Raw genomic sequence first — 13,954 nt, 5'->3', positions numbered from 1 at the left:
TTTATCCAAATTCCAAGTTTATTTCCCTCATTCAAACATAGTGTAAGAAACATCTATATATGCTATGTTAGTGTGTGATAATTCATCCATTAATTTTTTGCTAGAGTGGGATAATTCATAACTAGATTCAATAAAAAGAATTGTAATGGACTGTTATTTATTTATTTTATTTTTTTGTACAAGTGATCAGCTAGTGGTTTCGTCACGGCAGTTCTCTTCCAAAATCAAAAAGACTCACATACTGTTAAGTACTCTTGATATTAGTTGATTGGGAAGACTCACGGACTGTTTATGTATTTCTTGATATTAGTTGTTCATGATTTATTATACACTAGGTATTAAGAATTATCTATTTAATGTTGCTACTGTTTGTTTAGGAAGTCTTTTAGTAAGCATTGAATTGATCCACCGCGCGTTACTTTTCCACAACAAAATTGAGTACGTTAAAGTTAGAGAAAGTTATTATGATTGCCAAGTACATATCCTGTTAATTCTTTTCCTGACATAAAATGTTTCTCCTTATCATCGATCATCGCCTTATTAATCGGCTGGAATATTACTTCCTTAAAAATTTATCATTTTCATTCAATTTAAGTGCACATTTTATCGAAAATTAAAGGATTAACCATATATATAACAGAATTAAAAGAAGATTTGCTTGAAAGAGACTTGTCTACTGTGTTTCCCTGAATGATTGGAAAGAAAAATATTCCCAAAAGAGCCAATACCACCGTGCAAGTACTTACCTTTTAGTTGTGCTCTCATTGATATCGGATTATAGCTGGTACAATTTATTGTTCAACAGTTACGACATTTTTTTTCACAAAGCTAATATGCATGATAGTAGCAAGTGGCCCTTTGTGGAAAGAAGTTGAACCTTTGTATGACGGCGTGAGTTTGAACCCCATCGATAATTAATCTAACATATAATTTAACAAAATTTATCGTTTAACAAAAAAAAAAAAATGCATGATAGTAGATGTGAGGACATCATTTTCGTACTTTGTATTTGGTTTTGTAATTTCCAACTTAATGTGACTAAGCTAATGTGCATGCTAGTGGCTGGGGTATGCGTTTTCCTGAATTTGTATTCAACGTTCTTGTAAAAGATGTAAACATTTCTTTAAGTACTTAATAAAAGTTCTATCACTTGACAAAAAAAATAGGGAAATACTAAAAAATAGAACAGTTTCTTAATCTTATGATAGAAATATGCACAAAAATAAAATAGAAGTACGATTTTTCTACACTTTGAAATGACTTAATTGCCCTTGTATATGAATGAGTTTTTTTTTCCCATTTCTGATTTTTCTCTCTCTACTCTCTCTCCCTCCCTCCCTCTCTCTTCTCTCCCTCCCTCCCTCCCTCTCTCTTCTCTCACTTTCTCCCTCATGCACTCTCTCTCCCCTTCTCACTGTGCACACACGGTGCATTGTCATCCTGACCAACATCGTCCAAATCGAAGCCACAACCAATTTCATCTCGTCCTCACGAGTCGAAAACACCTAGCCTTGTCAAATCTTATCCTCGATCGTTGGGAGTGAAACTCAAGTAGGCAGCGAGTTTTTCGGCAATTTTATGGCTACACGGAAAACAATCAGGGCTCGAGACCACCACCACTGGACTCGCATCGAGGGTGGGAACAAAGCCCAGTCATTAAATGTTGGTGTTTTGTTTGATGAATTTTTCAGGATTTGTCCACTGTATGTACACCACATGATATGCTCACAGATTTGAGCCAAGCTAAAAACCCAGATGAATTAATACTTAGAAGTTAAATTAGGGTTTGTATTTCATGTTGGGGCCTACGGGTTGTGGAATAAATTTCAAGTTTTGACGTGCTACAAAACTGGGATGGAACAATTTCCGGTTCAAGTGTCCAATTGCAAAAATTTGTGAAATTTTTTCTGTAATGTGCATGTGGTGTGCATGGCTACATCTTAATATGAGAAGCGGGAATATTCACTAGTTATGAGGTACGTATATTGTGCCCCGGAATTTAGCGAGTATGACCACAGCCTAGTTGGCCTCGACAAATATTTTTTTTTTTTTAAGAAAAAGGTTAGAGGATGTTAAGGATCATGCATGTCCATGAAATAACGGCAACGAGTATCATGTTTTCCAAGTGCACGGTTAAGTGGTGATTGATATATGTAACAAGACTTTTCAAACTGCCACTGTAACGTTATATATGTAACAATTACTTTTTAATTATATCCATTATACCAATAGGTTGCCGTTAAAGTTTATTATTAATGCGAAAAGCAGCTCGTTGCTTGATCTCCAATTCTATGCATATCATGTGCATGTAATGTACATAGGATGTGCATGTGGTGTGCATATAGTGTATATGGTGGTGACGTCGCAGGTGATGACATCATTTTTCTAATTTCGAAAAGAGAGCTGTGAGCTCTAGGTTTTTGGAGTTGGAATTTTTTTATGAAGTTAGCCATGCACACCATATGCACATTACGGAAAAAAATTCACAAATTTCTGCAATTGGACACTTGAACCAAAAATTGTTCCTTCCCAATTTTGTAGCATGTCAAAACTTGAAATTTATTCCACAACTCATAGGCCCCAACATGAAACACAAACCCTAATTTAACTTCTAAGTATTAATTCATTTGGATTTTTGGGTTGGCTCAGATCTGTGAGCATATAATGTGCATGTCGTGTACATATAGTGAGCAAATCCTGATAAATTCATCAAACAAAACACCAACATTTATTGACTGTGCTTTGTGCCCACCCTCGATGTGAGTCCAGTTGTGGTGGTCTCGAGCCTCGGTTGTTTGTCGTGTTGCCGAAAAATGGCTAGAAAACTATTGGCCTGCTTGAGTTTCGATCCTAACGATCAGGGACGAGATGCATGACACGGCTATGTGTTTTAGACTCGTGCGGTCAAGATGAAATTGATGGTGGTTTCAATTTTGACTGTGTTGGTCGGGATGATAGTGCACCTTGTGTGCACAGTGAGATTGGGAGAGAGAGTACGTGAGGGAGAAAGTGACAGAAGAGAAAGAGGGAGGGAGAGAGAGAGTAAAGAAAGAGAAATCAGAAAATGGGAGCAAATAACCCAGTTATATGTGAGTATTTTAGTAATTTCTATTTTGTGCATGGTGTGTATGACCTGTGATGACCACTCCCTAATTTTTCATGTAACTTTCTCCCCGAGTGTGTAAATTGACGTTTATGCCTTTTTGGAAAAAGTGGAACATGACGTGGACGTAGTTATTTAATTCTTAAATTATTTTTCTTGTTATCCTAATTAAATAGTACTCGTTTTTACGAATGTGTGAGCGCGAGTTAGACCCGAATCGGAGTTGTAACGAAAAAGTTACGCACAGTTAAAGTACGTTAACAACGGGAAATTTGGTACACGCGTGTGTTAATTTATCAGTGTGGGAGACACTGTTATTGATAAGGAGACAAATTTTTTATGTACAACTTACTGTACAAAATCTAAAAATCTTATCCCCTTCTTTTTTAAAAAATTGGACCCGTGCCCTTTTTCCTCACCAACAATGAATTAGTTTCCCACACCATTGCACCGAATCAGATTTTTCTTCTCAGCCAATCAGAACTCATATTCTCTCTCTCTTTCTCTCTCTCTCTCTTCTTCTCCTTCTCTCTCTCTCTATCCCGAGACTCTCTCTTCTCTGCAACCACTATGAACAACCACCAAACTCCATGGATCGAGCCTAAAATTTCTACCATCACACTCCTCTCACGAACCCAACTGTACAAATCGATTGTGAAATGGTTGAGTTTTGAACATCCAACTCGGAAGCTCCTTTTCCCGATGTGTTCTCGGCCAAGTTACAAGCTTTTGGGATGTTTGGAAACCTTCAAGCAACTCTCTCGAGTCAATAGCCTAAGTTTGAAGTCAAGTTGATGTGGAAACACACGGTTTCGAGGCGAAGATAATAAGTCCAAACTTTTCGAGGCTTTTTTTTTGCCACTTATGTCCATCTTTTGGACTTTTGAAAGGTACAATCTTGTTCTACTCCTTAAGAGCTTCAATTCCATATAAAGTGCGTTGAAAATGGTTGAGAAATGAGCAAGTTATGAAGATTTTTCCAGTTTTCGGCGAAACCAAACGACAGTGGCGGACAACGGAAGTCACCAGAGAAGAAGGAGAATATTTCGTCAAAGTTGACGGAATATTTTAATGCTGTTAGGCAACACCATTAGGTTCCGTTACTATTTAACGGAATATTCCCTAGGTCTTTCAGTTTCTGAATTGTGCTTGGACGCGGGTGTGGCCGTGGGCTAGGCAGCGCGTGAGGGTGTGTGCTTGACGTATACAAGTCCATGACGTCAAGTAGAACATTTTCGTAAATTCAAACCTCCGTTTGAGAAAACTATAGGGGTTTTTCCTAGTTTCTTGGTGTATGTGTTAAATTAATTAATTATTTTAGTTATTTCACATATAGAAGAAAATTATCCTAAAGAAGTATGAGGTCAAGTAAGGCAAGGAGGCTACGATCCGACCACGTATCAGTGAGTGGGATTTTGTTTATATATATATATGAGATATAAAGTTTGATAGTTTCCACAAATGCTTTTGAATTGATTCATGCCTATTATGCCATGATTAAATAATGTTATAAGAAATGTTGTACTGTTGTGAAACGCTAAAATAATACTACGGGATGCGCATGTAAGTTTATTATGTTGACTAGAATTATTGAATCATTATGGCATTCTTATATTTATGTAGTCTGCTCGTCATTGTTGCACCCAATGTTAGTGCTCGCCCAGGGCCAGGGCTAGTCTTTCATGTGTATGTTCAGATCCGCACTGCATGCTCGCCTTGGATCCAAGTAGGTGCCAGTCATGTCGTACAGGTTGCAATAAACAAATCCGACATCATGTCGTACATGTTACAATAGGCAACTCTAACTCGTATGTGATCGAGAATAGCGCCAGTCTTCACAAAATAAATGTGTTTTATAAACCTTTGTTTTTGCCCACTTACCCTTCTGTTTTTCACCCCTCTAGGTCTTAGATAGCTGAACTCTCTGTGGCATATGAGGAATCTTCGACGGCTCTGACATATCTATAATTAAATGTAGGAGCTGTTCATGTTGTGTACTAAGTAGTTAACTAGTTTCGATTGCACTACCTATATCATCTATGCTATGAACATTTGTGTTATAGGTTCTTCCCACTACTGCGCACACACTTTATTAGCTAAAATAAATCATAGTTCGATTTAAATTTATCCATATTTTTATGCATCACTTTCCTTTATGGTTACGTCACATTCGAGTGTTGGCTAGCATGCCTCGACTTCTGTCGGGGTGTGTCGTGGCCGGTTTGTCTTATTTTAGTCCCAAGATTAAGAAATTGTCCCAATTTAGGGTATTTTCCAAAAAAAATATCACTTATATCATGAAAAAGTTAAACACTGTCCCGAAGGAGTTCATCTTGTAAGTTTTTTTTTTCTTTTCCCAAATTGAACTGAAAGCTTATGATTTTTATCCAAAATATACATCACTACAATGTTAGATAGTCAGCTCAAAAGTGTTTTAAAAAATAACTAAAATCACTTTTAAATCACAAAAATGTTAATGATAATGTTACAAAAAAAGTTCAAAGTACTTCTAAGCTAAAAGAGAACTTGTAGTGCTTTACTTCTTCAAGAAGCACTTTAAATGATTTTTCAAGAAGTGTTTAGATTTTTATTAAAAAATTTGATGTGTTTATAGAGGGAGGATCCTCGCCAGATGCTCTTTGTGAGGATTCCGGAGATCCTTCAATCACATCTCGTTCATTGTACATCGTGTAGCCAGTTTTTGTCAAGTATTGTTTATATTCAGTTTTAATAAAAAAATCTTTAATTGAATACTAAAATATTCCTCTCTAAGGTTTCTCTAGGCCTTCTCCAAGAGAGCGGAGGGACTGGTAATTACGACATTGGCCGTATAATTCTGGGTGTTTGTGCTCGACAACCTGTAGAGATCACAGCTGGGAGAGTGGATTAGGTTTTAATGGATGGTTCGAAGGTTAGCACGACATCTAGGGGAGAAAATTCATGGGTATTATCGAACAGGTTTGTAAGTGGTGCAGTGACTGATGGAGGATATGGTGATGAAATTTGCAAATAGATTGGCTCTCACTGTGGAAGAGCAAAAAGTAGTTGTAATTGATAACAAGGATAGTGCATTGCTCCATGCCGATAAGGCGTTTCTGGTTAGGAGAGTGCTCTCATGCAAGGCGTTTAACAAAAAGTGGTTCAAACGCCAAATGTTGAATTTGTGGTGCCCCAAGGCTAGGGTTACGATAGTGAAGATAGATGATAGGCTATTCTCATTTGGGTTCAATAGTGTGCGGGAACGTTTGATAGTGTAGAAATGAGGGCCATGGTTGTATGATGGTGCTCTGCTAGTGTTGGCGAAGGCGGTCAACTTGGCACATCCCGCGAGTATTTCATTGAATTTACAGGAGTTTTGGATTCAAGTGAAAGGATTACCCCTTGTGTATATGACTCGTCACATAGGGCAATTCATCGATAACCATATTGGAGCGCATGTTCTCACTGATCAGAGTCTAAAAGGTGAAATCTTTGGAAGTATATTACGCATTCGGGTCAAGATCGATATTATAAAGCCGCTACGACGAAGTCTTTTGCTGTCGTTCCAAGGTACGGAGGTGGGGATTGATTTGAGCTATGAAAAACTCCCAATTACCTGTTTTATCTGTGGGATTATTGGGCATATAGAGGAACAGTGTCTACAGTTCAAAGGTAAGAATGAGGATGACCTTTCAAAGCCATATGGACGATGTTTCCAGAATGATGTGTTGAGTGATAACTATTGGTGGCCACAAGGTAAGAGGTTTGAGTTAGATGCCTTATAGGGATGGTTCATGACAGCGCCGCTGCATGTAGTGAATGGGGAGAGTATGAATAGAGTTGTAGTGGTGGATCAGAGAGAGCTAGATGAGACACCAGTAGTGGCTGTGGAGGGGCTATCAAACAGCGAGATTATTGGGGTGGAAACAGATGATACCATAATCAATTGGGACATTAATATTCCTGATTTGAATGTTGAGGATGACCTGGAGGAAACGAGGGAAGATGCTATGGCAATTATGTCAACTCAGCAAATCCCGTTAGCTTGGGAAAAAGTGGGGTTGACCTTGTTTGGAATTGATTTGAATGCACCGCCAGTTGTGCATGGGGAGACTAGTCAGGGCTAATCAACTTAAGTGGTGGTGGGAATAGGGAATGAAATCAACATGAATGAGATGAATTTGAATGGGCCAGGGGTGGAGATATGGTTATGCTGAGCCAGCCTGTAGGCTTATTGAGGCGGATGTGGCTTTTAGGCAAAATTTAGGGGAGGGGAGGGTTCAGTGGTACCAGTTGGTGATGATTTAGGGCTAGGATCAAACCTTTTCAGCCTTATGCTTATTATTGAACACCATCAGAGAACCAGAAAAATGAGACTACGAAAAGGTGTCAAGAGGGTTGTGTCGACCTCTTCTCAGCCCAGTGCAGGGGATCATGAGGTTGCACATGCACATGTATTAGGGAAACGTGGGACTCGAGAAGATGAGGATATGGTAGATCATTGTGGAGGTCGGAGAAGGTTGATTGATAGCTTGGTGTTTTCCAGTTCATTGGCGGGGGTTAACATGGGTCAACCCCGCTGTCAGCAATGAGTTGTTTAAGTTGGAACTGTCAGGGGCTTAGGAACTTTTGGGCAGTTCATGCATTCCAATGTTTAATATCTAGTCAAGATCCCACTGTAATGTTCTTATGTGAGACAAAAAGTAATTCTCGTTACATGGACCGGTTACGTTTAAAGCTGAATTTTGATCGTAGTTTTACTGTTGATAGTAAAGGTAATTCAGGAGGTTTATGCGTTTTATGGAAGAATGAAATAAATTTATGTTTAAGATCTTATTCTTGGAAACATGTTGATTTTGATGTGGGTGTTCCGGGGGATACAATGTGTTGGAGATTTACTGCTTTCTATGGATTTCCAGCCACTTGTGATAGATATAAATCTTGGAGGTTGTTAAAGGCTCTTGTTGACAATGATACAACACCTTGGGTATGTATTGGTGATTTTAACGTCCAAGCCAACGAGCAGGAAGGGGGCAATATTTAACAGGATAGGCAAATGGAGGGGTTCCAGAATGCGGTGGACCATTGTCGATTGGTTGACCTTGGTTTCTCAGGAAATAAGTTTACGTGGTTCACGACGAAAGAGGGTGGAATCAAGGTGGGTTTGGATTGAGCGTTGGGTAATCAAGAATGGATGGGTTTATTCCCACATTTTAAGGTGCAACATTTAAACATATCTTTGTCCGATCATATTCTGGTTTTGCTTAATTGCTCGTGACGCACACCAATCCAAGGTAAGAAGCAATTTCGTTATGAGGAAGTTTGTCATATGCTAGGTCAGGATGGGTGGAATCATAAAGATGACACGAATAAAGCTCAGTAACTGGGCATGTAGCAATGCTAGGTCAGGGCCAAGAGAGTTTAGGGAAGTCGAGGACAAGCTTACGAGTTTGTTAGGCCAGCCATTCACAGAAGAATCTATTGAGCAGAAGCATGAGCTTATTGGAAATTTGAATAGATTACTTGAACAAAAGGAGCAGTTTTGGAGACAATGGTCGAAGAAGAATTGGGTTAAACTTGGTGATCGTAATAATAAGTACTTTCATTAGAAAGCTAATAGGAGGCAAAAACGTAACTGTTTATATGGGTTAATGGATGATAATGGGTGTTGGCATGAGGACTGTAATGGAATGGAGGAGGTTGTGGTGTTGTACTTCAAAAAGATGTTTAGGTCAAGTGGGGTGGCGAATTTTGCCTCTTTCGGTGACGGAGGAGATGAATAACTATCTTGATAGCCCGTTCATGGATGAGGATATTAGAAGTGTTGTGTTTTAGATGCATCATTCGAAAGCATCGGGCCCTGACGGTATGTCTCCGGGTTTCTATCAAAAACACTGGGGGGTGGTAGGTACGGATGTTTGGCAATGGGGTTCGGTCCATGCTCATATCTAGTCACTTACGGAAAATTAACTATACCCATGTCACGTTAATCCCTAAAGTCAAGGACGCTAAGTTAATGTCACAACTACGCCCTATTAGTTAATGCAATGTTTTGTACAAAATAATGGCGAAAGTGCTGACGAACAGGTTGAAGCTTATCCTTCCACATGTTATTTCTCCTCCTCAAAGTGTGTTTGTTCTGGGGCGATTAATTTCTGATAATTACTTGGTAGCTGCTGAAGTGGCTCATTATATGCATAAACGGTCCTCAGGAGTCCATGGTTTTATGGCATTGAAGTTAGACATTAGCAAGGCATACGATCGTGTGGAATGGAAGTTTCTCGAGGCTATGATGCATCGCATGGGGTTTTCGAATAGGTGGATCCGTACGATCATGTTGTGTATTACAACGGTGACTTACTCTTTTAAGTTGAATGGAGACTCGGTGGGTTATATGCATCCTGAAAGAGGTATAAGACAAGGGGATCCGTTGTCCTCTTATTTGTTTGTTATGTGTGCAGAGGGGTTCTCGGCATTATTAACAAAGGCAGAACTAGATGGAGATTTACAGGGGATAAAGGTTTGCCGGGCGGCTCCTAGTATCCACCATCTGTTTTTTGCTGGTGATAGCTTTCTCTTTGCCCGAGGTACACTTAGTGAGTGCTAAAACATTAAATAGGTGTTGAGACTGTATGAAATGGCTTCTGGTCAAATGGTAAATTTTGAGAAAAGTTGTATTTCTTTTAGTCCCAATTTTACAAGTTACGACAAGCAGTTACTAGCCAACTGTCTCGGTATAAGGATAGTGGAATTTCATGATAAATATTTGGGATTGCCAGTATTAATTCTGAAGTTGAAGAAGGAAACTTTCACGTGTGTCAAAGATATGGTATGGAAAAAGTTACAAAGTTGGCGAGGTGGACTCCTAAGTAGTACGGGTCGTGAGCTATTGGTGAAGACGGTGGCTCAGGCTTTACCTCTGTACTCTATGCAATGTTTTCTTCTTCCCAAATCATTTTGTGAAGAATTGAATGTGATGATAGCTAAGTTTTGGTGGAGTGGGGACCCGGGTAAAAGGAAAAGACATTGGCTTAACTGGAGGTACTTGTGTGAGCCCAAGCACGAGGGAGGCCTTGGATTTAGAGACCTTTATGCATTTAATCAGGCTTTGTTGGCTAAGCAAGCTTGGCGCTTTCTTCATGATCCAGAGTCTCTTGTATTCCTGTCTTCAAAGCTCGTTATTTCCCTACGGTTGATTTTCTTGATGCGAGGGTGACTTCCAATAGTTCATAAGTTTGGAGAAGTATCACAGTTTCAAGACCGGTGCTTCAAAAGGGACTTTGGTGGCAAATGGGTAATGTGAAAAAGGTTCAAATATGGCAAGATAACTGGGTGCCCAAAGAGTCTTGTTTCTGGATCTTGACCCCGCCACTGGTGCAATGGGGTGTTGATGCCATGGTGGACAGATTAGTTTGGGCGGAGTTGAAACAGTGGAACGTTCAGTTATTGAATGAATTTTTCTCCTCGGAGGAAGTGGAGCTAATTAGAGGGATTCCACTAAGTTTACGGGATATGGCTGACCGTAGGATCTGCCATTATGAATGACATGGGAAGTTTACTGTCCAAAGTGCCTATCATGTCGCACGGGGATTAATTGGCGTTAGTGGTGAAGGTGCATCTGGATCCTCTTCTTCTTCTAACTCTGATGGAGAGAAATTATGGAAAGCCTATGTTCCAGGGAAGGTGAAAATTTGTGTTTGATGTGCATGCTTGGATTCTCTGCCTACAAAGTTGAACCTTTGCAAACAGAGAATGTTGAATGAGGAGATGTGTGTAGCTTGCGGTGGCCAAGTGGAATCCACGGAGCATGTGTTGCGAGATTGCAATGTGGCGGTGTGGTTTTAAAGCTTGGGTATAAGGGTGCATACCGGCCAGAGAGTGTCATTTATGCATTGGTTAGCCAATCTACAGTTATAGGGTCCTACTTCGGGGTTTGAACTATGTTTAATGTTGATTTGGACCTTGTGGAAGCATATGAATGAGATATTTTAGAACGACAAGTCGTTGCCTCCGCTTGAGATTGTGCTTCAGGCCGAGGGTTGGATGTAGAAGTTCTATAAATGGCACAAGGCAGCAAATAAGAAGTTTATCTGAAAGACTTAGACGTGGAGGAGACTTGCAGAGGGTTGGGTTAAGTGTAATTTTGATGGAGCTTGGAGTCAAAACGGGAACCGGGGGAGGTTTTTGGGTGGTGATCCGTAACCATTTGGGTGAATTTGTTGCTGCTGTTGCAGGTCCGATTGAGGGGTCATGTTTGGCTTTGCAAGCTGAATTCATTGTAGCTTAACGAGCTGTTTTGTTGGCGAAAAGTCTAGGTACAGTGGAGGTGAAGATTCATTTTGAAGGAGATGCTAGTTTGGTGCTGACAGCCATGAAAGGCCAAGGGGATGATTATTCAAAGTTCGGCCCTATTATAAAATATTTGCGTTGTTTTATTACAGAGTGGTCGATTGTGTTGGTTAGTTATATCCAGCGGGAAGGTAATTCGGCGGCGCATTGGCTTGCTTGTATAGGGACTACTAATGGTCAGAAGGTATTGTGGTTCGAGGAGCCTCCAGATTTGATTTGGGATATTCTTTTAGAGGAGGGATTGTAAGCTCATATCTACTGTTCATTTGAGGATAGGTCTATTGTTGTGCGGGACGCTCTTTTCCTTCGACCGGGTTGAAATCCCCGGCAAGGTTTTTATCGAGGCCCATTATGCACACTATCTTCAGTTTGTACGTATTTTGATTTGCTTAATGAATATCGTACATTTGCTTCAAAAATAAAAAAATGAAAAAAATTTACAATGATTTCTGACCCTACGATGTACGATGAACTTATATGATTTGAGAATCCCCATGATCATCACATGTGTTTATAATAGAAGTGCTTTTAAAGAAGCATTTCCAAACAAGCAAAAGTACATATGGTAAAACAAAGGTGCAGGTAGATAAAAAAACATTCAGGTCAAATCAAATAAATCCTTGCGAAGGTTATGACAGTTTAACATTAATTCTTCTTTTCTAGCTTATTCTTTTCTATAATTAGTACAACACTTGGACCCCTCATTGTAATTCATATAAATCATTTTACTCATGTGGGTAGTTGTTGATTGATCGATCTGATCGATACTTCATTACTTGTTGCACCTATAAATATTGGCTGTGGTTATAGCTATGAAGTTATACCATCCAATCTCTCTAGTTAATTTGTACCGTCAAAGCCGCACTGCACTTTATTAATTACTACTCTTTCGGACCACATTGAGATCTTCTGCATTCGTCGCAGCAGCTGGGTTATTTTCCTGAGCTTTTACCATTTTCTCACAAGATAGGCACACCGGAGGCATTGTAGCCTTCTGAATGTACAATGGTGATGTCCCGTTCGCGTTTAATGATTTCAACTCCTGCAACTCTTTCTTCAACCTTCGATTCTCGTCACTTAGACTTTCACAACATTTCTTTAAGAACTCACAGTCTACTTCTGTTTGCTTCAACTTTGTCCTGTGATGCATAGACATCAGTTAATGGGTGTTGCCCTTTGAGAACATATATAACATGTCAAATTGTTTGATACGAGAATAATTTCTATTTATGAGTCACCTTGCTCTTCTGTTCTGAAACCAAACTTCAACTTGTCTTGGCTTCAGATTTAATTGCTCAGCAAGTGACTGTTTCTGGACCTAAAAAATTTGGTTGAAAATATAAATTGAACAAACTAATAATAATAATAATATTAAGAAATTAAACAGTTCTTGACAAAGCAAACCGTCAATCTCTTTTCCTTATCTTTTTCATTAACCTTTATGCTATGCTGATGAACCAATCTTCATGACGAAGTTTTGAAAATAAACAATTATAATAGAACTGCTCCCCCTTGTGCACTTGAGTTCAAATCCCCCTTCTTATAGTTTTTATATAAATTTAAAATAGAATATCGTTTATATCTAAAATAGAATATGGTTATATCATCTGAGATGAAGGTTTAATACGTACCTGATTAAGGGTGCTATGCCGGTTGAAGCTCTCTTCCAACAAGGTGGACTGCTCTTCTGTGAGCCTCAGTTTCTTTCTCACACCATTTTTGTTGTTCATGATAACACTCTTGTTATTGGTGTGATCGATGCTTCTCTCATAACTTTCTTCATCTACATCCATTGTCCTCACGCTTGATCCATTTGCAATGTGATCGTCCAAATTAGGAACCTCCTGTTTCGGGCAAAGCGCAAATGATAGGTCCAAGCAAACCAGAGGATTATCCTTCTTCTCTTGCCTTGAAGCATATTCACACACACCAAGCCCTAGTTGGAGCTTTGTGTTGCATGCTTCTTCAACATCACCCATTTTTGAGAGAGAGAGAGAGAGAGGGGGGGGGGGGGGGGGAGATGAATATAATTGTGAAATGGGAGGGGGAATAAAGGGATATTTGATAGAGATTTTATTATGGGAGTTGAATTTCAATCAGTTATTAGTCCTAATAATAATTTTGATTGAGGAATTACTTACACCAAATGACCCGTTTTAATGTACTAATGCAAAGTAGAGTATATAATGGAAGAAAGAGTAAAGGAAGGCGTTAAAAGTTTGACTCCTATTAGGAAACCCAAACCTCCTTCAATGCCATATGTTTGACTTCAGGAATTCCATGGCTTAATGATTTTTATTGAGCTTTTTTTTTATCTTCCACAAAGTTGACTTTCGTCGTAACAACAATATCTACGTCCACTCTTAAAAAACAAACAAAAAGAATTCATATCCAATAATTTGCAGAATTTTGTTCAACTATGGGACCTCTCAAACAGTGAAAAGTGAAAGCATCTTTCCTAGGATTTAAAAGAAAAAATCAGTTGAATAGAAAATCGTTTAGCAATTTAATTACCATCACTAT

At 39.1% G+C, this 13,954-nt stretch overlaps 1 protein-coding gene across 1 annotated transcript; it reads right to left on the bottom strand.

The window, feature by feature from the left end:
* Window positions 1-11,990: 11,990 nt before the first annotated feature.
* On the bottom strand, window positions 11,991-13,454 carry LOC103452920 (homeobox-leucine zipper protein HAT22-like). The gene is made up of 3 exons (XM_008392448.3): window positions 13,063-13,454; window positions 12,670-12,749; window positions 11,991-12,570 (listed from the first exon to the last, which is right to left on the bottom strand). Exons 1-3 carry the CDS (start codon window positions 13,408-13,410, stop codon window positions 12,306-12,308), a joined length of 693 nt encoding a protein of 230 aa, XP_008390670.2. The 5' UTR covers window positions 13,411-13,454; the 3' UTR covers window positions 11,991-12,305.
* Between the last annotated feature and the right edge of the window lie 500 nt (window positions 13,455-13,954).

This window comes from Malus domestica, chromosome 16 (genome assembly GCF_042453785.1).
Source record: "Malus domestica chromosome 16, GDT2T_hap1".
In the NCBI taxonomy this organism is placed as follows: Eukaryota; Viridiplantae; Streptophyta; class Magnoliopsida; order Rosales; family Rosaceae; genus Malus; species Malus domestica.
Note: the sequence above shows the minus strand (reverse complement) of the source record. Positions and strands in the feature narration are given on the sequence as shown.